Here is a 26,915-nt window from a genome sequence, read left to right as displayed (position 1 = left end):
GCTTGTTGATCAAGGCAGTAGTGAGATGTAAAGGTATGGAGCGATGACCATGTAGCTGCCTTGCAAAAGTCTATGGGTTGCACATTCCTTAGGTGTGCCAATGAGGCTGCTACTGCTCTGATTTGGTGAGCTTTCGGCTCTGAATGTAGTTGTAGTTTCTGTTTATCGTAACAGAATTTGATGCACTGCGCTATCCAGCTGGAGATGGTGCGTTTAGCCACTGGTAATCCAGGTGCCTTTGGGTCAAAGGAGACAAAGAGTTGAGAAACACTGGAGTCCGAGTTTGTCCTCTCTTTGTAGTATGCTAAAGCTCTTTTACAATCTAATGTATGCAGTAATTTTTCCCTATCATTTACATGAGGTTTAGGGAAAAAGGTGGGTAATTCCATTTTCTGATTGAGATGGAATTGAGAAACCACTTTTGGTAGGAAGGATGGGTGAGTTCGGAGAACTACTTTTTGGTGATGAAATTGTAAATTTCATCACCAAAACCGATCTGATATGTTGTTTTGCACATGAATGTCGGTATATAAAAGTTCCAAATAAATAAATAAATAAATAAATAAATATGGAGAATAATGGACCAAGGCCTGCAATTCACCAACTCTTTGTGCTGATGTTACTGCAACCAAGAATACCACTTTCCATGTGAGGTATTTAATATGTGCCAAGCCCATGGGTTCAAATGGGGAAAGCATGAGCTGTTCCAGAACTATGATGAGGTTCCATGGAACTGGAGGCTTAGAGATCGGAGGATGAATGTGAGTTAGTCCCTTAATGAAACGAGATAGTAAGGGGTGATTGGATATAGGAATATTGTTAACTGGTCTATGATATGCCCCTATGGCACTGAGATGAACTCTGATGGATGATGTTGCTAGACCAGCTGTATATAGTGTATGAAGATAATCTATAAGCAACTAAGGTGAGCAGTCCAATGGTGGTACACCTTTGGAAGTGCACCATGTAGAGTAACGTTTCCATTTATAGCTATAATTTTTTCTTGTAGAGAGTTTCCTGGATTCTAACAAGATGAATTGTGCCGAGGTGGAACCTCCCTGTTCTGTTAGAAGGAGCCTCTCAATCACCACGCTGTGAAGTGGAGAGATGAGTGTAGCGGGCGTAGAAGCGTCCCTTGATCTTGGTAGAGAAAATCCTGGCAATTCGGTAATCGAATTGGATCCCTGATGGATAGTTGGAGAAGGAAACTGTACCATGGTTGCCTTGGCCAAGCCGGGGCTATGAGTATCAGTTGAGCTTTGTCTGCTATGCACTTTTGAATTGTCCTTGTTATGAGTGGTATGGGAGAAAAAAGCGTACAGGAGGGCCTGTCGCCCACGGGATGAGGAAGGCATCTTGAGCGATCCTGAATTGGCTTGGTCTTATCGAGCAGAATTTGGGAACTTGAGCATTGATCTCTGTTGCAAAGAGATCTATTGAAGGTGTCCCCCACTGCATGAATATGGCTTGCGCTATTTCTGTATTGAGTGCCCATTCGTGAGGATGAAAGATGAGGCTTAACTTGTCCGCTCTTGTGTTTGCAACTCCTGGTAGGTAAGTTGCCTGGAGATGTATGCAATTTCGGTGAGCATGTTCGAAGATTGTCAAGGTCTCCTTGCAAAGGGACCATGAACCGGACCCTCCTTGTTTGTTGATGTAAAACATTGCGACTTGGTTGTCCATGCTGATCATGACCCTTGTCTTGGAACACTCGTAATGCATTGCGAATCTCTCTTGAGTTCCAATAAATTTATTTGCAGGTTCTGTTCAGAGATTGTCCATAACCCTTGTGTTTCGTAAATCTCGAGATGTGCACCCCAGCTCTTGCAAGATGCATCTGTGGTTAATACTGCGTTGTGAGGAGGGGAACTGAACAATGCTCCCTTGGATAGGGTGGAGTTTAGAAGCCACCATGTTATATCTTTTCTCATTTCGGCGGTCAATGATAACTTCTGTGTCAATGGTTGCGAGTGCTGTTTCCATTGACGTTTCAAGCCCCATTGCAGGCGTCTCATGTGTAGCCTGGTGTTGGGAACCATGAAATTCGCAGCTGCCATGTGGCCGAGGACTACTAAAACCTGTCTCACTGAAGGTCTCTGAGTATGGTTTAAGGTATGTAACAGAAGGCGGAATTGTGATATTCTGTCGCTTGGTAGGTATGCCCTGTTGCACGTAGTGTCCAGGCATGCTCCTATGAACTGTAACTGTTGTGTTGGTTGTAGGTGTGATTTCTGAAAATTGACCATCAATCCTAATTCTTGCAAGCATTGTATCACTTGATGGAGGTGTTCGAGTAAGATGTTTGGAATTGGGGCGATTATGAGCCAATCGTCCAGATATGGAAAGATGGTTATACCTTGTTGTCTGAGATGAGCCGCCACCACTACCATGCATTTGGTGAACACCCTGGGTGCCGCCGATAGTCCAAAGGGGAGAACTTTGTACTGGTAGTGTTGATGCCTGTAGCGAAAGCATAGGTAACGCCACAAGGATGGATGGATTGGAATGTGTGTGTAAGCATCCTTCAGGTCGATGGAACACATCCAATCGTTGGTTTGAGTGAGAGGAAGGATTGATTTCAACGATACCATTTTGAATTTCTCTTTGGTGAGAAATTTGTTCAATTCCCTTAGGTCTAGGATGGGGCGAAGGCCACCCGACTTCTTGGGTATGAAGAAGTATGGGGAATAAAATCCTACTGATTGGGTTCCTGGGTAAATTTGTCGAATTGCTTGTTTACAAAGCAAAGCAATTTCCTCCCCCAGTTGTGGGTGGAAGTTGTGAATCTTGAAAGTGGAAAGATGAGGTAATCTGGGATTTGTGAGAAACTGGAGTTGGTAACCGTGACATACTATCTCTAAAACCCATTGATCGGATGTTATCATCTCCTAGGCTGTCAGGCAGGAATGAATCCTGCCGGGTGGTGCTTGATGTGTGGTGGTGGCTGGGTAACTAAAAAGATGAAGTCGCTTTCACTGCAGTAGCCGGTTGTTGTGCCTGCTGTCTCTGGTTACGTGGTTTACCTCTACATTGGTTTGAGGTATTCTGTTGTGGAGGAGGACGCTGGTAAGAAGGGTATGTCTGTGTTCGAAAGGACTGGTAAGATCTGTGGTCGCATAGTTAGGATGTGATGTTCATGATTGTACTGCTAGAGCTTCTTCCTTCAGTTTACCCACTGTATCCTGAAATCATTCTCCGAACAGGTTATCTCCTGTACATGGGAGGTTCGTTAGTTTCTCGTGCAAATCTTCATCTATGGAACTCGAGCGTAACCATGCTAGTTTGCGGGCTGCAATGGCTGTTGCCGATGCCCTAGACGAAGTTTCATATGCTTCGTAGATGGACCTCAAAAGGTGTCGAGAACACTCTTCCATGTCATGAAGAGGCAGAAGTATTTGATCCGCAGTCAAGGAAAGCATACCTTTTATAGCTTGTATGCACTCATATAGGTATTGTACCATGTAGAATTGATGGTGCATAATTTGGGCATTCAACATTGAGTTATGGTATATTTTCCTGCCAAACTCATCCAAATATTTGTTGTCTTTGCCTGGTGGGTATGAGGAATGTGACTGTTTTCTTAAATCTTTGCATCACCGACTCTACTACAATTGAAGCATGAGGTAATTGTGGTACAGAGTACGGTGATGTTTTCCTCATACGGAATTTTATGTGTTTTCCTGGAAACCACTGCGATTGCGTAAGGTGTTTCCCAGGATTTCTGTAAGACGGAATGCAGGAGCTCTTGTGGTGGAAGAGATGTTGGTTACCCTGGAGTCTCAAAAATCTTTAGGAGACCAAGGGTTTCTGACCTAGGGTCTGTCTCTTTTTGGACCTCTAGATGCAGTATTGTACCCAATTTTTCTAGAAACTTTGGGTATGTAAGGTCTTCCGGAGAGGAATACGGCTCCTGAGGTTGTTCGTGCGGATCAGATGGGAATCCCGTAGATGATGGGGATGTTTGCGGTGAAGGAGAATCAAATGATGTATCATGTTTATAATTTGGTGAAGCTGGTCGGTTTGCTATGGAAGATGTCCGAGGCTCCACTGACTGTTCTCTATTAGTCTGTGTCTTATGTTCTGGAGAACTGACAGTATCAATAGTAGTCATTCTGAATGATGACTGAAGAGTTTCATAAAAACCTGCTAAGGATTGGGACAATTGATAAAATGCCTCCTTTGTACGAGGGGGCATTATTGAAAGATCATCTGGTTCTTGTGACTCACATGCTTTAGGGTGCATTGGTTTGTTCTGAGGTAAAGTAGTGTATACTTTATGGTCTTTCTTTTTTTTTTGTCGCATATGCTGTCCCTCGAATCCTCTGAAGCTGTAGAAGCGGTAGAGGAAGCAACTTGTATTACCTCTCTGTGAGAGAAGGTATTTGAAGTTGGTATACGAGATGATTTAGAAGTCGAAGGGCTTACTTCCCATGTTGTACTCCTCTTTGCCGACTTTTTGTGGTGGGATTTGTCGTGAGTGCTTATGATGATAGTGTGACGAGTCTGTATGACTTCTCCGTGAAGACGGTGATTGTTTTCTATGTTTTATTGTAAACTCTGTCGAATTATCTCTCGAAGAAAGGGAAGTACCTGAATGAGGTGAGGTTATTGATGGAGAAGCTGAAGAAGACCTGTGAGAGATTCCATGTCGTTTCAACTCATTTTGTAATACATGAGATGGGTGCTCATGTGTCTTATGCGTGGATTTGGATTTATGCGCGGATCTAGACTTATGCGCATATCTTTCTGTTTCCATACGCGCAAGAGTGATCGGCGCTGATGTCTCCAGCGCCGTGCGCATAGATATGGTTGGCGCCGGGCGCACAGGTGGTGTCGGCACCATGCGCGGAGATGTCAACGGCGCCGTGCGCGTAGATTTTCCTTTGGTTGTGCGCACGGACTGCTTTAGCGTCTTTCGCACTGATGTCTTCGGCACCCTGCACGCATTGTCCTTCAGCGTCGTGCGCACAAGTGTCTTTGGCACCATGTGCATAGAAATGTTGTGCGCCACATATGCCACTTTTTTCTTTAAGTTTTCATAAAGTGTAAATTGTGAAAATTAATAAAATATAAATTAAAAAAAAAAAAAAGAAATGTTGTGCGCCGATACTTCTTCAGGCGCCGAAGTGTTATGCGCTGACACTTTTGTATACGCATAAGGTGCCTTAGGCGCAGAAGTTTTCGGTGCCGAGATTTTTGGCACCAATGTGTCCTGTGCCGGCGATTTTGGCTCTTTGGATTTTTGAAAATCCGATGGCTCTTGTCGGCTTGCCACCTCGTTACCTCCAAGATTGGAGGACTGAGGATCCCACAATGATGCCCTCTTTTTTGAGGGAGCCAATAAAATCGCAGGGCCAAGTGACGAATGAGCCTCCGATGGCTCCGGTGAGGCAAAAAGTTCCTGAAGTCTGTAGGCCCTTTGCTTCAGTGCCCTGGGTGACATCCTTGAGCAAAATTCACAATCTTCTCGATTGTGATCTGGTCCTAGGCATCGGTAACATCGGTCATGGCCATCCGTGACCGACATTACCTTGCCGCAATTACAGGGCTTAAACCCCGATTTTGACATGTTTTGTTTTATTAATGCTGAGGAGAAGACTAGCTCCGCGTGTGATCCCGCACGCGGAAAGAACAGACTGAGGAGATTCCATTACTTTCCTGCACGGGAACACACGCGCAGCCGCAGAGAGCAAAGTTCTGATCTCTGCTTTGACAAGCTCCGCCTCCCGGACCTGATTGACAGATCCCATGACAGCATGACTAATTCAGTCCTATCGAAGGGAAAAGGTGAGATGCAATGTCTACCTTAAGAAAGATAGAAAGTTGAATACGTAAAAACCAGTCGTCACGGAGGAACGCAGGGTCGGATGAGTATGTAACAAGGTGTGTAACTCACTGACCCTGTTGGCAGAAATGACATTTATGAGGGAAAATATTTCCCACGACAAACTGTGAAATGAGAGCAATGGAAAGGCTCGAACGGAGAACGTATGAGACTTATAAGGATAAGATATAGGTTCCATTCCGTGACTAGTGAAAATAAAGGCGGCTTGATCAGTGGATAATCCATGGTAAGCTGACTCAGAAGGGGTTTACCGTTAATTGGGTATCCCCACTCCCAAACGATACACCAATTGGAACAGAGATGTACCTATGTGGAGGATGTCTGGGGAGCAGAATCCGAGGGAGCAAGAGAAAAGAGTGGTGCGGAAAAAAGAAAAAGGGTAATACCCTTTTATATGCGTCATGTGGTAAAACATGCCATTTTGAATGGTAGGATTTATGTGTGGAAGGTTTTGTGACGCTACCAGTACCTGAGAACATCAGTGAGTCTACGATTTGTGACTGACTGGTGAGAAGGTGAATTGGCTACTGGTGTGATAGATTGAGAAGTATGGGAAGCATACTGGTCTTGGCCAGGACATGGGTCTGAGGAACAGTGAACCCCGTCTCGGTTCAGCATTAGAAGAGTGCTGGCTATGAAAGGCAGCGAAAGAGACACATTGAAGAGGCCCTTGATGGAAGAAAGGAGTCTATGGGAACGCATTGGAAACATGTGTAGGGAGTAGAATCTGTGCACCGTATGGTTCGATTCGGACGCAGAGGGCAAGTTCGGTTGACCTCAGTGCTAGAAGATTTTTCTCGCCACACATGTAGTCCGAGACCATTTGAGAGGATGGAACCTACATGGAGAAGGTCTGTTAGTGTGTTCGGTAAATCTCTTAGATAAGTGGCCTGAGGATTATAGAGTGAGCAAGGGCCAAGGGTAGAGCTGCGCAGCTTCCTTAGAGAGCCGCTAAGAGGTTGTGCGTGCTTGTGTGTTGGAAAGTACATTGTCCCTATGCTGTCTGTCTGTATGCACAAAGATTTGTTGCAGAGGCAGTATTGGACGGCATAAGGGTATAACTCATGGCTACAAGCTCCAGGAAGTTTATGTGAAACTGCGCCTGGAGCGGAACAGACGCATCTTGGGTTGAGAAGATTTTAGGTCAAACTTACAACCCTGAGGAAATGCGAGCATGAGCAGGATTAGACTAAGTTTTGGTTCTAGATCTGCAATATAGATGAGGGACGAAAGCGGTTGAACAGCTTAGACCCACTGATAATGGAATTTCACTGAATCTAACCCATAGCAGTTTTGGATCTATGAGGAAAATGCATAGTGAAAAAACCCCATAGCCCGACAATGAAGAATTGAGGGGCTGAGGTTATGGAAAAATGCGCACAGGACATATAAGAATTTATTAGAATGTCTGCGCATATGCTGGACAGGAAGGTCATTGTGACTGTGGTGTCCAGAAGTGTTGTATAAGGGATATATGGCAGTGACAGTAATCCCAGTTAGCAAATGTATAGTGAGTCATGAAGAAGTTAGAGCTCCTTGCGTAGACTAACTGTGGTTATGCAGCTGTCCATGCAAGGAAAAGCGTGAATGGTGTTGCACTCCGCAGAGAAGCAGCATTCAACAATAATGATTCAATGAATACCCCAGTTGCCGAAGCTGGTGCAACCGGCAGAGCTTGGGATTATAATATTGTTGACTCACCATGAAGCACATAGAAAGATTAGAGGTAATGTACTTACTGCGATATGGAAGGATGGTAACGAGAGATACCATTTTACCTGTGCCTTCTGAAGAAAGTTGGTATTTCTGAGGTCCAGGATGGGCGGAGAGTAACTACTTTCTGTTGAAAGAAAGAATAGTGTAATTAAAACTCCCAAACCCCCCTTCCCCCCTCTGCGCTTTGTAGCATCTGGGGGAGTGTACCGGGAACCTTGGTACAAGGTGGGGTGGCCGCTCTGATATCCAGACAGTTGGGAGACCAGGTGGTGTCCAATTGGAGGGGCTGATGTAATATGGATATCATGTAACCTCCCACGGGAGTGTGAGCGGTAAAGTCTTACCCGCATTTCTGTGTGCTGTACAAGGAGACATCGAGACCTGTCGTCAGGCTTTGAGGTGGACTTGCACTTTAGGCAGTATTTGCTGGATCTCGTATTTAGCAGATCAGGGAATGCACCTGGAACTTTGGTTCTGAAGCAGGAACCAGAAGCCAGAGCATTAATCAGTACAGAGCTTCGTTGCTGAAGAAGGGAGGATGCCCTGATGCAATCCCAAAGAAAAGATAGAGGGGTTCTCTTGGTATTGTGGCTGACATAGCTGGCATAGCGATGTGTGACACTAATACGGTTCTTGGAAGGTACATGACCTAGAACTTTTCGAACCATGTGGCCCAAATTAGAGAACACATCTCAATGGGAATGTCGCAGAAGCGGGTACTTACCATCCAACGTGGATTGCCGAAGGACGAGCCGGTGAAGATTGCTGGCTCTGTGGATTCCAGGAGTCATAGAGGGAGTAGACGCCTGTCTCAACTCTGATGCCTGGTATGGTGGCACAGGTATAGAGGAGACAGGATGAGCGTGGCTGGCGCAACCACGGTAGTATTTTGTGGCGGGCCACAATTCCCCACCGTTGTCAGTGGGGCACGCCTCGGGAACAGGGGAGCCGATTAACGCACTCGTGAACCTGGCCCTCGTCGCAGCGGCTCGATGTCTCGTGACGCCAGTGCAGAATTCTTCGGAACACTTTCCGGTGTTTCTGGAGCACCAAGGACTGCCAAAACTGTGCGGAACAGTGCCGATGGCAGTGGTGATGTTGCTCGGCCCGAGCATTGTCCAGCATCGAGAAGGATAGCATCGATATGCTGGATTGCGTCGGTAGCGGACGGTCACAGTGTCTTTCCCCAGTGTCGAGATGGATGCCCTCACTGTCTTGGATGGTGACTGAAGACGGATTGTCAGCATGCCTGCACTGCTCCTGGCACTATGTAGTGTCATAGGCTAATACTGGGCTTTAAAAAGAACCCAAAGCATGGAGCACTGTGTTTAGGCGAGGGCATTATGTGGCGGTGCTATGTCGGTATTGACGGTGTCGATGGCAGCCGAAGCGGCCTCGAGGGTATCATCAAAAATATATATATGGAAAAAATGTCGATGACTTGGTCAGAGTAATGATGACCGTGACGGAGCACTGATGGCATCGGCGTAGGTATCTATGGGAATGATGTGGCATCAAATAATCGAAAAACCATTGTTGGTATTGGAAAAAAGATACCGGCATCGATGGAGTCGATGACCGCATCGATAGGAACATCGAAGACACCGAAGGAAACGACTTGGGTGTCGAAGGCATCGATTGGATCGACTCGGACACCAATGGCGTCCATGGCAAGCATGCCATGGACATCGATGGAAAGGACCTGGGCATCTATGGCATCCATAAAATAAAGGATGGCATCGATGGAAATGATCCTGGCATTGAGGGACGTGCCCCGGGCGATGGTGGCATTGACCCGGGCATGGATGGCAGAGATGAGACAAGGTGTACGTCGATGGCATCCAACCGGGCAATGATGGCACCGATGAAACCCAAGGAAAAAAATCAGTGCCATGGATGAAAAAACATGGATGGCACTGATAGAAACGATGCAGGGACAAATGCATCAGAGTACCGCGGGGGGAGGGGTACTGATGGCATCTAAGAGTCCAGGACGGTCTGAAGGGGGTACCGATGGTAGCGATGGGGGCATCGACTGAGCGAAGGTACAGAGGAAATCGAGGGACCTGAATCGACAGGGGCCCGGGCGGCAACGGAAACCGTGGAAGTCCCTGTCCCACTAGCGCTAATAACCAGGCAGTGTGTCAGAGGGACACTCGCAGGCTATGTGTGGCTAACTGAAAACATAGGGAGAGGAAAGGCCGCAGTCAGTTGGCAGGCCAGAAAGGTGACAGGAACCGACCGAAAAAACAGGGCATAGTACTCACCGAGCGTCGATTAAACGTACGCGGAGGGAGACTCGTGCAGAGAAAAGTGTTTGTGAAGTAAAAGTTTAAGTATTTCCGTCAGGAAAAAGTGTTAGAATTTCTCAGAGCTCCTAACCTCTATGCTTACTGCAGAGTGGAAAAAAGAAGATTGAGGGAGACACCTGTGGCTCACAGGGATAATTGCAGGCTGAGCATGCTCAGTGCACTCAGTGTGCCAGTGTCAGTCAAAGCTTTGTAGAAACTTTGTCAGAAAAGTTTTTCGTAAAGGGCTCCATCCTGTGATGTCACCCGTATGTGAGGACTACCATCCTGCTTGTCCTGTGAGAATGTAGAGATTACTTACCTGATAATCTCGTTTTCCTTAGTGTATGCAGATGGACTCAAAACAAGTGGGGTATAGCGTGCTCGTGCTAGCAGTTGGAGACGGATCTGACGTCAGCACGGGTACATATACCCCCACAGGAAGTGAAGCAATTCAGTAATCTTCCTTGCAAAGCTGTCATAGCTATATGAGTACTGACCGATCGATTAATTAAACAGGATTACCCTGACCGGTTGATAGTAGCTGGAGACCGCCAGGATTCTCAACCGGAAGGCGTCGACACCCAGCAGGGTGGATGCCCTATGTAATAAAACATGGCTTACCTTGAGCCTGTGAAATCCCATGAATATTGGCAGCCGGGCGGGATGCTGAGTCCATCTGCATACACTAAGGAAAACGAGATTATCAGGTAAGTAATCTCTACATTTCCTAGCGTGTAGCAGATGGACTCAAAAGCTACTCCTGGACTGGGCGGGAGGCTGCCCGAGGTCCGTGTAGGATTGCCCTCGCAAATGCTGTGTCCTCCCTGGCCTGGACATCCAGACGGTAAAATCTGGAGAAGGTATGGAGGGAGGACTACGTTGCCGCTTTACATATCTCAGCAGGCGACAGCATCCTCGTTTCTGCCCAAGAGGCTGCTTGCGCTCTGGTAGAGTGGGCCTTGACCTGTAGAGGTGGAGGTTTACCCACGTCTACGTAGGCTGCCTGGATAACTTCTTTGACCCAGCGGGCGATAGTTGCCCTTGAGGCCGCTTCCCCTTGCTTCTTCCCGCTGTGTAGAACGAACAGATGGTCCATCTTTCGTATTGCTTCGGACACTTCCAGTTATCTGGGCAGTAGCCTGCCTATGTCAAGATGGCATAGAACGCGGCCTTCTTCTGACTTCTTCAAACCGTCTGTGGTAGGTAAAGAGATGGTTTGGTTGAGGTGGAAGTGCAATACTACTTTGGGTAAGAAGGAAGGAAGGAACTGTGCGAAGATGGATGGCTTCTGGTGTGATTCGGAGAAACGGATCACGGCAAGACAGTGCTTGTAGCTCGGAGACACGGCGCGCGGAGCAAACAGCCAGCAGGAACACCATCTTCAAGGTTAACAAACGGAGGGACAGGAAGTAGACGGAAGGCGTGTCCTGCTAGAAAGTCCAAAACTAGGTTGAGGTTCCACAGAGGTATGGGCCACTTCAGTGGCGGACGAATGTGTTGGACTCCTTTCAGGAAATGTGAAACGTCTGGGTGTGTGGCGATGCTATTGCAGTCACTCCATGGACCATAGCAGGAAAGTGCTGCCACTTGGACCATGATGGAACTGAGGGACAGACCCTTCTGAAGACCATCTTGCAGGAAGTCTAAAATGATAGGAATGTTAGCGGAATGAGGATTGGTGCTATGAGCTTCGCACCAAGCTTCAAATACTCTCCAGATCCTTATATAAGTTAGCGATGTGGAGAACTTGCGTGCTCTGAGGAGGGTATCTATTACCGGCCCTGAATATCCTTCGTGTCTTCAGTCTAGCCCTCTCAATGGCCAGACCGTAAGAGAGAATTGAGCCGGATCCTCGTGGAGTATGGGACCTTGGCGCAGCAGGTCCCTGTGCAGCGGCAGGGGTAGTGGAGTCCCTGCCAGCAATCTTCTCATGTCTGCGTACCAGGGTCTTCTTGGCCAGTCCGGGGCCACTAGAAGAACTAGGCCTCTGTGCCGCCGAATCCTGTGTATAATGGCACCCAGCAGGGGCCATGGTGGAAAAGCGTACAGCAGAATCCCCTGGGGCCATGGTTGCACCAGTGCATCGATCCCCTGAGACCGAGTTAGCAATGTGCGCCTATGAACGGGCGCCTAGCAACATGCGCCGAACAATGTGCGGCTATAACAGTGCGCCTACAAACGGGCGCCTATCGCGTCTATGCGCCGATCGCCGTGTACGTAGTAATAGGCGGGACGCTTTTAGGTAGAAGATAATGGTGGGCAGGCAGACGAAATGGCGGCCCACTCAACTGGCCGCCCCAGAGGCACACTCTGCTTCTCCTCGAATCCTCGGAGACCAATACGTAAATATATATATACGCCTTACCTTGTCTTCGGCGCTTCCCGGCTGCACCCCGGGCGGTCTCCGGCTCCGGGGGGAGAGGGGGGTTACCTTCACCGCCGCGCTCGAGGAGGTGCACCCGCTGCCTCTAGGCCGCGCCTGAACTCGACTCGCTCGGGGGCCAAGTCCACGCCGGGACCGAGGCTGCCTCTAGGCTGTGCCCGAGCCCTTCTCGCTCGGGGGCAGGTCCCTGCCGCGCGTCGGCCACCGGACCGAGGCTCTTACCTCCGAGGGACCACGAAAATCACCTCGGGAAACTCAACCGGGGGAGGGACTGACTGGTATCACCGCAGGAGTGCGGGGCTCGTCGTCAATAGATAACTTTCTAGTGAATTTAGTAGTTAGAATTTGGAAGAACGCTCAGCGAGTGTGAAGGAGCTCCAAACTGCTTTGGAGACGGAAATTACTGAATTGCTTCACTTCCTGTGGGGGTATATGTACCCGGGCTGACGTCAGATCCGTCTCCAACTGCTAGCACGAGCACGCTATACCCCACTTGTTTTGAGTCCATCTGCTACACGCTAGGAAATACTTGATTCATCAACAAAGAAAATTTAGAAATCTTAACCCCTTCAATAAAGGACTGTTCAACTGCAACTTTCTTCCCCACCACAAACTCCAACAAGTTCTTTGTAATTATAAAGCTTTTAATTACCATACTATTATCATGAAAAGGTGAGGAAAAATTGAAAAGGAATGGATTTAAGGTACATTCTGAAACAAAACAAATTACCTGAGGAGGTAGGATCCTCTGAGAAGTCAGGCAGCTCCTCAGGAGGGTCCCCATAAAAGCAGTTAAATTTGTGGCTCGAGACAGCTGCCAGTACGGCACCCTGAAGGAAAGAATACTCACTTATAGTCTAACTTACACAGCTGAGGATTCTAAAAACAAATGCATATCTTAAGAGTAAATAAGCCTTTTGTTTAGCTCACATATCACATAGTTCTTTTTGCTAAATTTTATTTATTTATTTAAATACTTTTCTATACCGAAGATCATGTACAAGTACATATCGGTTCGGTTTATAGTGAACCAACATTTGGAAATTACATCAAACAATATGAACTTAATTTAACAAAAGATTGTACAGCAAAACTATATGAACATAATTAACAAAATTGTATGCGAATTGTATGCGAATTGTATGCAAATAAATGTGATTGAGGTATTTCAGCAGGATAGCCATTGGTTTACTTTATCTCTATTTATCTATTGCCTGGAAACGCTTTCCCTCTCTATCTGGCCAGGTTCTATAATCCACCCTGGACATCTACTTAAATCTATTTGCAGAAAGTAGGGAGTCATGCAATCTCACATTATGTTTGATGGGGATCCTCTGAGGTCATAATACAACTTTTGCATTTTCCCTTTTCTCTCCTGTCTTGTATGCCTTTTCCTTTCCACTCAGGCAGAGTACTGTCCTGTTCAGAACAGTACTCGCAGGGCAGACAGCTAAGCAGCCAGGTTTGCTACTTGAATAGTACTGCTCACAGCTGTTATGCTGCTTGCCCTTCCTTTACCATAGAGACTATGACCATTATTCCAGCATCATCCCCAGCACAGCATCCTGACAAATAAAATTCAGGAATCTAACCAACATTTTCAAAGAAGTAGAGTGCAAAACTATTAAACCATTCTCCAGTCACCTGTCCATTATTTCTATGGGAGAATAATCAAGCCAGACAGTTTGTCCGATCACTTTCATTTTCACATCTCCTCTGCATAGTTTCTTTTCTACTTTGTTTTGCATTGCAATATCTCTTCCATTTCTTTATTCTATTTGGCTCTAATGTGGGCTTTAGAACTGTGACTTAACTCTAGAGGGCACTTTTAAAACAATTTAGCAATTTTCCTTTCATACAGGACCTACTGTAAAACAAGCTGCTCATATGTCATGCATTACTTATGAGAGATGTCAGAGTACACAGCACCTTGAGTCACTGCTACCAAAGTAAACATAGCTGAAAAGTGAACTCAGGCAAGTTCATATTTAAAAACAGAAGCCATGACCAATAGTAAAGAATAAATTCCATGCAAAATTAAAATTAAAAAAAAATATTTTCATAGAAAAGAAAGGAGACTTTAGAATAAGATCAGAAGAGATATGAATAGAGTTAAGAAGTAGATTAGTTGATATACAGAGGTGCAAGATTTAATCCAAGGTGTTAAAATGTATTGGTGAGGGAAAGGTCTCCAGGTTCTCAGATCAGTGATCTAATCACCAGGCTGCACTGTTAGCTTCAATAATGTGCCTTTTAAAATGACATATTGTTTTATAGACTAGACATGCTTGACTTAATTTAATAAGATATAGAAGCTTAACTAATGTTATCAGGTCCAATGGAGGACTACAAAAATCTGGTAATTTGATGAATTTATAATTCATTAGAACTACTTTTCTACATAACAAAAAAAGATGGTACCATTTTATGGAACCCTAGTGTACTGGTGTTACCTTTAGTTTCCTTCTTGCGTTGAATTTCCTCAGTTGTTCTACTGTTTCTGGAAGGTGAATCTTGTATGCATAGCGGTCTCTTTCCTACAAAGGAACAGCAGTAACAGAAAAAACACAGATGTCTCATTATAACATTCAGATTTTTGTGCAATAAATCATGATAGCAGAATATTACCCCCTAGACTACTTGGGGCTGGTTAAATTGATACACAACTGAAATACTGTGCCTGGTCTTGATAGAGGAATGGGAAAAAAATCTGTAAGGTCTATCCACTGTTATTTAGCTGTAACACCAAATATCCAGCACTGTTTGGGTTCATCACAAATGTGCCACGAATTGAGCTGGTGCTACATTGGGATACAGTTACAGTATACCAGGCTAAAATCTATTCAGGAAGGAGAGGCTAGGAAGAAAGGGCACTATAGATAAAAAATAACAGAACTGCCAGTTTATGAGGTAAGGAGACAGCATTGTAAATTAATCTGGCAAGAGGGATTGGAACATCCATTTATATTAGTGCGATATACAGACCTCCTTTGCAGGCAGAAGAAAGATTTCCAAAATTGCTATGAAAGCAGAGGTTCTATTGCTAGGTGATTTCAATCTGCCAGATGCTAAGCGGGACATCCCAGCTGTGGTGTCATCTAGAAGCAGATCCTGCAGATTCTGGAGTGTCTGCAGGAAGACCTTTTCCAGCAAGTGGTAATAAATAGAGTCAACATGTGAGGGAGCGATACTGGATCCGGTGACTAGTTGGGGAGAGTGTTTCTGATGTCATAGGTAAGGATTCCCTGGGTTCCAGCGATCACGATGATATGGTTTAGTTTTAGAGCACAGGAAGTGTTCTTTCATTCAAAGGCGAGGGTCCTGGACTTCAGAAAAACTAGACAGGGGGAGTACCTCAAGAAGGTATTAATTGGAAGGGATAAGTTAGGGGAAGTAGAAGCGCAGTGGGCAAAAGAAAAAATATATATTGTAAGGGCAACAAACCTTTTTCTTAGGAAGTAAATAAAGATATAAGGAAAGAAGCCACTGTGGTTTTCTAGAGACGTGGCTGAAAAGATAAGGGAAAAATAATAAACTATAAGATTGCAGAAAGAAGAAGAAAGGCAACAAAATCTAGAGAAGCTAAGAGAAGCGGGGAAAGTCATCAAGACAGCAAAGGAGCAAATGGAAGAAAACAATCATAACACAGTAAAAGAAGGGACACTTTTTTTGACGATATAATAGTGACCAGAATAAATGCAAAACTGGGATTGAAATGCTTTAAAGATGAAGCGGGGGAATATGTAAGGGCTGACAGAAAGAATGCAAAATTGCTTTAGAAATATTTCTGCTCAGTGTTAAGAACATAAGGGCCATGCTGGGTCAGACAAAAGTCCATCAACATCCTATCTCAGACAGTGGCCAGTTTGGGTCATAAGCATCCAGCAGATCCTAATTAGTTGACTTATTTCATGCTCAGGGATAAGTGCTAGCTTTCCCAAGTCTACCTAGACTTTTCCTTCAGAACTTGTCAAGCCCTCTTTTGAACTCTGTTGCATTAGTTACCTTAACCATATCCTCTGACAACAGATTCCATAACTTGCTTGTGCACTGAGAGAAAAATGTCTCCTACAATTTGTTTTAAATCTGGTGGTTGCTGGTTCCAAGGAGTATCCACTAGTCCTAGTGTTGTCTGAAAGGGTAAATAACTATTCCTTATTTACAACAAAAGAGCCTAACTATGAATTTGTCTTTAAATATATGCTATAGATCTTCAACCAATATTGTGTGTTGTAACCTAGTTTAAATTTATTTGCTTTAAGTCCTTTCATAAGAACATAAGAAATTGCCATGTTGGGTCAGACCAAGGGTCCATCAAGCCCAGCATCCTGTTTCCAACAGAGGCCAAACCAGGCCACAAGAACCTGGCAATTACCCCAACACTAAGAAGATCCCATGTCACTGATGCAATTAATAGCAGTGGCTATTCCCTAAGTAAATTTGATTACTAGCCGTTAATGGACTTCTCCAAGAACGTATCCAAACCTTTTTTGAACCCAGTTACACTAACTGCACTAACCACATCCTCTGGCAACAAATTCCAGAGCTTTATTGTGCGTTGAGTGAAAAAGAATTTTCTCCGATTAGTCTTAAATGTGCTACTTGCTAACTTCATGGAATGCCCCCTAGTCCTTCTATTATTCGAAAGTGTAAATAACCGATTCACATCTACTCGTTCAAGACTTCTTATGATCTTAAAGACCTCCATCATATCCCCCCTCAGCTGTCTCTTCTCCAAGCTGAACAGCCCTAACCTCTTCAGCCTTTCCTCATAGGGGAGCTGTTCCATCCCCTTTATCATTTTGGTTGCCCTTCTCTGTTCCTTCTCCATCGCAACTTTATCTTTTTTGAGATGCGGCGACCAGAATTGTACACAGTATTCTAGGTGCTGTCTCATCTGATAGAGGCATTATGACATTTTCCGTTTTATTAACCTTCCCTTCCTAATAATTCCTAACATTCTGTTTGCTTTTTTGACTGCTGCAGCACACTGAGCCGACGATTTTAAAGTATTATCCACTATGATGCCTAGATCTTTTTCCTGGGTGGTAGCTCCTAATATGGAACCTAACATCGTAACTACAGCAAGGGTTATTTTTCCCTATATGCAACACCTTGCACTTGTCCACATTAAATTTCATCTGCCATTTGGATGTTCAATCTTCCAGTCTTGCAAGGTCATCCTGTAATGTGTCACAAGCCGCTTGTGATTTAACTACTCTGAATAATTTTGTATCATCCGCAAATTTGATAACCTCACTCATCGTATTCCTTTCCAGATCATTTATATATATATTGAAAAGCACCGGTCCAAGTACAGATCCCTGAGGCACGCCACTGTTTACCCTTTTCCAGTGAGAAAATTGACCATTTAATCCTACTCTGTTTCCTGCCTTTTATCCAGTTTGTAATCCACGAAAGGATATCGCCTTCTATCCCATGATTTTTTAGTTTTCTTAGAAGCCGCTCATGAGGGACTTTGTCAAACGCCTTCTGAAAATCCAAATACACTACATCTACCGGTTCACCTTTATCCACATGTTTATTAACAGCTCCCACCGGCGCCCTGACTCCCCAGCCAGCCCCACTTCCCCATCCGCCAGGGATGGCTCTTCCTCCTCTCCTGCCGACATAGTGGCAGGAGAGGATATCCAGTCCATCCAGTCAAAGTAGTTGATCAGAAATACATACCCATTCCATTCCACTCATGTCCCCTCTTAGTCGTCTTCTTCAAACTAAAGAGCCCTAATCTGTTCATCTTTTCTCCATAAAGGAGCTTTGCCATCCCCTTTACCATTTTTGTCACCCTTCTATATACTTTTTCTATGTCCACTGTGCCTTTTTTGAGATGGGGCGACCAGAAATACATTCTGAGGAAGAGCTTGAAGCGGGACCATAGAAAACTGTCACAAATAGGCATGAACGTGAGGTAGCCCTCAAACAATTTTAAGAATGTATTCACAAGGAGTTAAGCAAAACTATAGTAGATAAAGCAATGAGGCCAGACGGGATATATTCCGAAGTTATAAAAGAAGTTAGGGAAGTTCTGGTCGCTCCGTTATCTGACTTTTCCAACACTTCTTTAGAGTCAAGAATGGTTATAAAGGATTGGCAACAGGCAGATGTGGCTCCTCTTCACAAAAGTGGAGTCACCTGAAAACCTCAGGCCAGTTAGTCTGACCTTGGTAATGAGTAAATTAATGGAATCTCTGCTAAAACAATGAATAAGTGCAGTTTCTGGAATCCAATGGATTATAGGAACCAAGGCAGCATAGTTTTACGAGAAGCAGGTCTTGTCAGACAAATCTGATCAACTACTTTGACTGGATAACCAGAGAGTTAGATAGTGGAAAAGCACTAGATGTAATGTACTTGGATTTCTGTTCTGCATAGGTAACTCATATGCAAACTGAGCGCCCTAGATACGGGCCTTAAAGTGATTGACTTGGGTTAGAAACTGAGTGGGTGGGTGTTATTGTTTGGGATAGTTGTGGGTGGATCCTTGGGCCGGTGGAAGATGACTACGCCCCCGGGGGAAGATCCTGAGAGGGACCACCGGTCAGGCTCAGAGTTTGGAGACAGACACACACTAGTTCTTTTATTAAACAGAATATTGAACCACCAGAGGTGGCAGTAGTGAGCTGGAAGCGCCCAGCTGGGCTGTAGTCCCTCAGATACTGGAACAGCGATCCCAGGATGGCAGAACTGTAGAGAAACTAAATATAGTGAGTAGGCAGGGTATGCAGAGTTCAGGAATAGAACTTTGATGGTAACACTCACACAACAGTCTCTTGAAGCAGCCCAGGAGTTGGAATGGATTAGGCCCTCGAGGAACGAGTACCTGGTTCCAGGGAAAGCTCTGAGAGAAGGATGGTAACTCACTGGTGTTGTAGGCAGTGATGACTTCCTGGCAGAAGTGGTATTCAGAAGCAGGTCCGAGAATGCGGGCCCTCGAGAAGAGAGTACCGGTTCCAGACTGTGACCTGAAAGGCCAAAGAGAAACGAGGCCCCCGAGGTGCGGGTACCGCTGGTAAGTCTGAGGAGGCAGAGTAGCTAGGAGCGTAAGAAACCTTTCCTTGCTAACTTGATTAGTTAGCAAATTCAGAGACCTTAAATAACCGGTGCGGATGACGTGATCTCAGGGGTACGCCCCTGAGGTTCGTGCCACTGCTGGTACTTGAGTCGGGGCCGCGCCGTGCTCGCGCCCTTAAGCTTCTGGGAAACATGGCGGAGTGCAGCGTCTTGCCGGTCCGGGGACGCTGGAGGAGGGCGGCAAGATGACGCTGCGGCAGCCAAACATCCAACAAGCAAAGAGGGATTCGCCACAGAGGTAAGGTGGGTGGGGTGGAGACGTCGGGCAGCAATGGTCGCAACAGTGGGAGGCAACAAAAGGGAGTGGTAAATGGAGGTCACTCTGAGGAAAGGAGGGTTACCACTGGCATGCCACAGGACTTGGTCCTCAGTCTGGTTCTGTTCACATTTATGTAAGCGATATGGAGGATGGACCATTGGCATGTTTGTTCTTTTTGCAGATGATACCAAAATCTGCAACAAATTCTTCTCCTGCGAGAAGAGATCTAATGAAGCTTGAAGAATGGTCTAGAGTCTGGCAGGTAAGATTTAGTATTATAAAATGCAGGGTCATTCATTTGGGTTGCAAAAGGCCAAGGGAGCAGTACAGTATAGGGCAGGAGTAGGCAATTTGAGTCTGAGTGCCACAAAGATCTGTTTTTTTAGGATATCCTCCACTGTATGCAAATATATCTCATGCATATTCATCATGGATATCCTGAAAACCAGGCCTGTTTGTGGCACTCCGGGATTCGAGTTGCCTACCATTGCTTTACTGGATGAATGTCTATGTACAAAACAAAAGTGGGATCTGGGGGTGATCATAAGTTGGCCAGGCAGATAATGTGATGGCAAAAGCCAGAAGAATGCTTGGGTGCTTCGAGAGAGGAAGAGCTAATAGAAAAAATGGAGGCGATAATGCTTCTGAATACTTTTCGTGACACCTCATTTGGAGTATTGTGTACAATCCTGGAGACTGCATCTTAAAAAGGATATCATGTCAGTTCAGAAGGCAGCTATTAATATGGTTAATGGCCTTCATCATAGAGCATATGGGGACAGAAAGATCTAAACATGTATACCCTGGAGGAAAAGAGATATGAGAAAGACATTTAATTAGCTCCAAGAAAGAAAGGCTAAGAAAACAGGTCTCTCAACAGAAAGTTCTAGAATGAGGGGGGTCATATGCGGAGGGTGAAAGTGAATAGATTCACAATTAATTTAAGTAAATATGTCTTTACAGAAAGGATAGTGGATATACAGAATGGCCTCCCTATGGAAGTGGTGGAGACAAAGACAGTATAAGAATTCAAGAAAACAGGGATAAGCACAGAGAATCTCAAAGGAAAGAATTATAAAGCTGAACAGCAGACTGTATGGGCTGTATGGTCTTTGTCATCATGTTCTATGTTTCTGTGTATAAAGTGGCCATGGTTTCTACCCTATCAATAAGCAGCATGATATGGCCAGATGTTTTAGACAACAGCCTCAACAAGTTTGGTGACTGTGCGAATTATTACAAACCTTTGTGGTACAAGATGGGAGGGAGTTTGGGTGTTGAATTAAGTATGTCTCTTGAAAGACTGAAAGAGAAAGATAAAACCTAGAATAGCCTACACTAGCAGAGGCCAGAACTATAATGGAATCTAAAAATGTTTTGGACAGATATCGAGAACAGTGGTAGAACAGGTGTGGTGCAAGATGTGGAATGAGAGCTGGTGTTGGTTTAAGTATGGGAATTTATATGTTCATCTACCCAAAATGACAAAGATCACCAGAGAGGAAGACAGCTGGGCAGAATTGATGAAATATAAAACTTTGTATATCAGAGATGTAACTGCGTGGTAACTAGCTATAATTTAGGTCTCTTTTGAATGCTTTCTCTCCTTTGGTTACTTAAAGGTTTCGGAACTTTGATAAGATCACTCAAACACAAACAGGTGACCAAACATACACATGAACATAAGACACGTTATGCAGCAGCCAATCCAGATGTCTAGGAAATACTCCGTACATCCCACAGAGTAGATCAGTTTCTTGTTCCTCATTCCCAGGGATAAGTGGTAGCTTTTCTCAGCTTTACCCAGCTAATAACTGTCTATGGACGTTTCTTCCAGGAACTTTTCCAAATCTCTTTTGAACTCAGCTATGCTAGATGTCTTGACCACATTCTTTGGCAATAAATTCCATAGCTTAACTGTACATTGTGTGGAAAAAAAACACTCTCTGATTTGTTTTAATCTGCTGCCAAGCAGTTTAATGGAGTGTCAGCTAGTCTTTGTACTATCTTAAAGGGGAAATAACCATTTCCTATTTATCTGTTCCATCACACTCATGATTTTATAAATCTCTATCATATCCCACTTCTCTCTTCTCCAAGCTTGAGCCCTAATCTGTTTAGCCTTTCTTCATAAGTAAGCCATTCCATCCCTTTTATCATTTTTGTTGCTCTTCTCAGTATCCCTCAGTTGCTCATCTTTTTTTTTATTTTTTAGATGGAGCAACCAGAACTACATAATATAGTAAATGATGGCAGATAAAGAACAAAATGGTGCATTCAGTCTGCTGAACAAGGTGTCTAGGGTTGTAACTGCCACTCTGTGAAGGTTACCCCATGCCTTCTGTTTAGGGGTGTAATTACTGCTTTGTGTAGGTTACCTCCATACAGAAAACTTACACCAAAAGTTACCATAGGTTACTCCATTTCTTCATTTCCATTCTCTAGCCCTTAGAGATCTTATGTACTTATCCAATGCCCTTTTGAATTCCTTTTGTATTTTTTAATACTCTTTATTTAACAGACAATACACACCATGAAAATCAGTACATATGTCAGCTGAACAGCCAATAATTTACCTGCCTGAACAATATGGGCAATACAAGTCATGGAATACTGTAAACCATCCTATTCATATTGATTGCTCCCCATATGCCCTTCCCCACCCCCAAATCCTAACACTTATTGCTTCAAATATTCCCAGTATTTTTTTTTCCAAATTTTGTTATACTTATCCAAGTTTCTTTGTATCGAATATGTGATCTTTTCTATCAAAGCAATTTCAGTCAATTGTGCCTGCCATTGATATATGTTAGGTATCCCCTTCCACACTAATGCAATAGTTTTCCGTACTGCATGGATACAATGGTTAATCAATGCTCTGTTCAGACCATTCACATTTACCTCTACATATTGCCAACAGGCAAATAGCTCCAGGTCTAGCATTAATAAAATGTGTGTTTTATTAATCAACCAAACCTCATGCTCCACATCTCCCCAGAAGGCCATTACGTAGGGGCACGTCCACCAAATGTGTAAATATGTACCATCTAGCCCACAATCTTGCCAACATAACAGGGAGGCTGAGCAAGAGAAGGTTGTAAAGGTGGTCAGGTGACAATTTAACCATTAGGTCAGGTGACAATTTAACCATAAGGTCAACCCAACATCGACACAGTGGACTGCCAACCATATCACATACCAATCTGTATCAAGTGAAAGCTGAAAATTTGTATTCAATTTGCTTATTATGGAGGACATTTTCCCTGGAATCTCATCAGTGTCCATAATACCCTTATATAGTTATGATATCACTCTCCCTCTAATGTCAGAGACACTTACAAGATACTCTACCAAACTCTGATTTCTTGGGGCCCATCTTTCCTCTTTCTGTTTGTGCAAAGAAGTCATAACCAAGTAAATGCATGAGTCTTCTCAATTTGATAATTAGGTCTCCAAATTACCAACCTGCCTCCGGCTCCAGAGTTGCCATATATATCTCAGGCCCGAAGCCTGCCAGTTAGCCATGTCTGGGTAAAAAGAGCAGTAAGACAAATATGGGTTCTTGGACAAAGGCATAATAGGAGATATTTCCTCCTGTACCCCACCCATGTGTTTTCCCACCCTCCTCCACACCTGAACCATGTGAGTTATGATAGGATTGCTACGCAAGATCCTTCTGACGGCTAAAGACGTTGAAGGTAGCATCAATAATAATGGTAGCTCTATATCCTCCATCTGTGCCCTCTCCACACACAGCCATCCATAGCCCTTTTGCATTCTGTTACAGTTCTTGATGTCTCTACTTTTAGGGAGGTATTCCATACATCCATCACCCTTTCTGTGAAAAAAATATTTTCTGATGCTGGCCCTGGGTCTAACCCCTTGGAGTTTCATATCTTGTTCCCTAGTTTTACAACTTCTTTTCCACTGAAAACTTTTGATTCTTGTACATTAATACCTTTTAGATATTTAAAAATTTGCATCATATTCCCCTGTCTCCTCTCCTTCTAGGATATACATATTTAGGTCCTTCAGTCTCATCTCATCTGTCTTTGGTGCAGACCTCACAAAATTTTGGTTGCCTTTCTCTGGACCACCTCTATGCTCTCTCTACCCTTTTTGAGATACGGTGTCCAGACCTAAACAGAGTACTCCAGACAAGGCCTTACCAATGATCTGCACAGGGGCATCATCGCCTCCTATTTCCTGCTGGTTATACCTTTCTATGCAGCCCAGCATTCCTCATGCTGCTGCTAAACATTTCTATAGTGCTACCCGACAATCGCAGTGCTATACAAACACACAAAATTAGTCCCTGCTCAATACAGCCTGAGTTACTGCCTTGTCACATTGCTTCATTACCTTCAGATCATCAGACACTGTCACCCTGAGATCTATCTCCCACTCGGTGCACATCAGTCCCTCACCCTGCGAACACATACAGATCCTTTGGATTACTAAATCCCAAATGCATTTTTCTATACTTCTTGGCACTGAATCTTAGCTAAAGAAGAGAATAGAGGACCAAGGAACCACAGTCAAAATAGGGAATAGCAGTGGTACACCGACAAATTAGACCAACATAAATATAGAAACAAGAATAGAGAATAAATCAAATTAAAATGTATAAATATATGAAAAATGATTAATTAAAATGAATATATGTCAAAGAGAAATACATAAAAGTATAAATGAATCAAGGCAATCAATATAAAACAGGGATATCCCTTACTTAATAATGTCCAAGCATACATACACAGAATTCACATAAATATTATAATCATAGACCCGATCTGACCATGTTTCAACAGGCCATTCCGCATCGGGGTACAATGAAATAAGTTCTATGGTGCACACATACATGCCAATGGAGAGATCTTATATAGGTCTGAATCTGCACACAAGAAGAATCAATTGCCTTATTTTTTGTGGTGACTATATACTATCCCCAGTGATATGCTTTTTTTTTCCATCTATCAGCTGAAAAATAGTTTTAAATCTTATAAACTGGAAGAGTCCCACTTAAATAGAATGAAGAATTAATTGCCTCTCAAAACGCCAGCCTGCCCAGATCCTTGCTACAAGAATGCTCCAATTCGTGTCTATGATTATAATAATTTTATATTTATGTTGATTTGTCGGTGTATCATTGCTATTGTTCCATTATTTTGACTGATTTCTTGGCCTCTATTCTCTTCCTTGGTTTTGTACCGAGGCACACTGCAGCTTTTGTACTGCTGGATTGAATCCTTGCTGTCAGACCTTTGATCATGCCTCAAGTTTTCTTATATCACTTCTCATCTTCTTTCTTCCTTTGGTGTATCTACTCTGTTGTTAATCTTGGTCTCACCTGCAAAAAGACAAACCTTTCTTTTCAGCTCCTCCACAATATCACTCAAAAATATCGAACAGGAATGGCCCCAGAACTGATCTCTGAGGTACTCCACTTATCACACTTCTTTTATCAGCACAAGTTCCATTTACCATTCCGTGTTGTCGATCAATCAATTTTTAATCTATTCTACCACCTTGGGAGCCTCTCCTGGGCTGCTCATTATATTCATAAGCCTATGTGGGATTGTGTTAAAAGCTTTGCTGAAATCCAAATGCTTGTCCTTGATTTAATTCTCTAGTCAACCAATCTAAAATTGACAAGATCCATGTTGCTCTGGATCCTGTAACTCTTTGGACTGTAGATAGTTCACTAACTTTTCCTTCAGCAGGGTCTCCATTAATTCTAGTCCTGGAATGCTACCAATAGGCCTGGATTTCAGGACATAAAATGAATATACATGCAATATATTTATATACAATGGAGGCAGTGGATATCCTGAAAATCAGGCTTGTTTGTGACACTCCAACACCCCTGTGCTAAAACAACCAAAGCAGCTTAGTTCCTTATTGGGAGTTCTCAAGCATTCTGGGGATGAAAAATTAACAATCCATTCTGAAGTTTCTACTCTAAAAATAACCACACAGTATTAGCAGTTGGAATGCTTCTTTCCATATCCTAGTTATAATTAAGCAATGAAACTCAGGAACTTTTTCACATCCAAAATATGAAACACAGCTTTCCTATGAGCTCATGAGGTCTCAGAAAGGTGGCTGGTGACTAAAGATATGGAACTCACTACCTGCTACCAATTGAAAATTGACAGATACAAACATGTACAAAGGCATTAAAAACAAATTTGTTTTGTAATGCATTTAACCTGACAAAAAAGCTTGGATCATGATGAGTGCTTGTGTGAGTTTATCAGCTGTTATTCAGATTTTCCATATTTAAAACTTATGGAATGGCTTTGTTTTTGTATATTTTATGTTGAGTCTGTATTACAATTACTGTTTTATGCATTTTATGTATGTACAAGCCGTTAAGCCCGTTAAAACGGGCTACATCCCTCTGTCTCTCACCTCCCCCTTATTCTCTCTCCCCTCACTCTTCACCACCCCCTACCTCCCTCCCTCTCACCCACTCCTCCCTCTCCTCTCACTCAGTCCCTCCCTCCCACTCCCTCTCCCCCAGTCCCACTCCCTCTCTCTCAGTCCCACTCCCTCCCTCTCAGTCCCACTCCCTCCCTCTCAGTCCCACTGCCTCCCTCTCTCCCTCCCTCTATCCCTCCCTCTCTCCCCCTCCCTCCCTCTCACTCAGTCCCCCTCCCTCCCTCTCACTCAGTCCCACTCCCTCCCTCTCACACTCAGTCCCACTCCCTCTCTCTCCTCCCCTCTCACTCAGTCCCTCCCTCTCTCTGTCAGTCCCTCCCTCTCTGCCGCCGCTGCCGCTGCCACCCGACGCCGCTGCCGCCGCCGCTACCACCGGACACCGCCGCCACTGCTGCCACTCAACGCCGCCGCTGCCACTCGACGCCGCCATTTTTTTTCTTTTTTTCTGGCTCAGACCGACGTGCTCGCCCGCACATGCGCGGTAGAGCTGGTCTCTACTGCGCATTTGCGGCACGTCGGTCATCCTTCGTTTATTAGGTAGGATGAAATGTTCCCCGTCTCGAACCTTGGAAAGGCACAAGTTAAAAAAAAGGTTTTAAAATAAAGGCCTGTTGGATCTTTTCATTTAACTTCTCGAAAATCACCGATGCCAACTGACTGGGAAGGAGAAGGCGTGACCACATCCTCTTTGGAACAGAGAGTTGGATCGGTGGTGGACAGTAGAACCAGTGAAGACTGTTACAAGGCCCCAATATGTTCAGAGGATGACCTCTCCTTGCCACGGGACTGCATATGGGGATTCATGGCATGCACCAGACTGTCCTTGCTTCCAGCATTGTGCATTAATAGAGATTGATACAGATGCTTCTTCGGCTTCCCTTAATG

The 26,915-nt window shown here is 44.3% G+C and overlaps 1 protein-coding gene across 8 annotated transcripts in view; it reads right to left on the bottom strand.

Moving 5' to 3' along the window:
* Positions 1-26,915, bottom strand: part of CASK (calcium/calmodulin dependent serine protein kinase) — a 1,033,919-nt gene that overhangs the window by 352,267 nt on the left and 654,737 nt on the right. For all 8 annotated transcript variants that reach the window (XM_029603127.1, XM_029603128.1, XM_029603131.1 and 5 more), the window contains 2 exons: positions 14,689-14,772; positions 12,966-13,065 (listed from right to left, as the gene is read on the bottom strand). In XM_029603127.1, coding sequence (XP_029458987.1) covers positions 12,966-13,065; positions 14,689-14,772 — 184 coding nt within the window. The remainder of the gene's footprint in view (positions 1-12,965; positions 13,066-14,688; positions 14,773-26,915) is intronic.

The sequence above is a fragment of the Rhinatrema bivittatum genome, chromosome 5 (assembly GCF_901001135.1).
Source record: "Rhinatrema bivittatum chromosome 5, aRhiBiv1.1, whole genome shotgun sequence".
Lineage (NCBI taxonomy): Eukaryota > Metazoa > Chordata > Amphibia > Gymnophiona > Rhinatrematidae > Rhinatrema > Rhinatrema bivittatum.
Note: the sequence above shows the minus strand (reverse complement) of the source record. Positions and strands in the feature narration are given on the sequence as shown.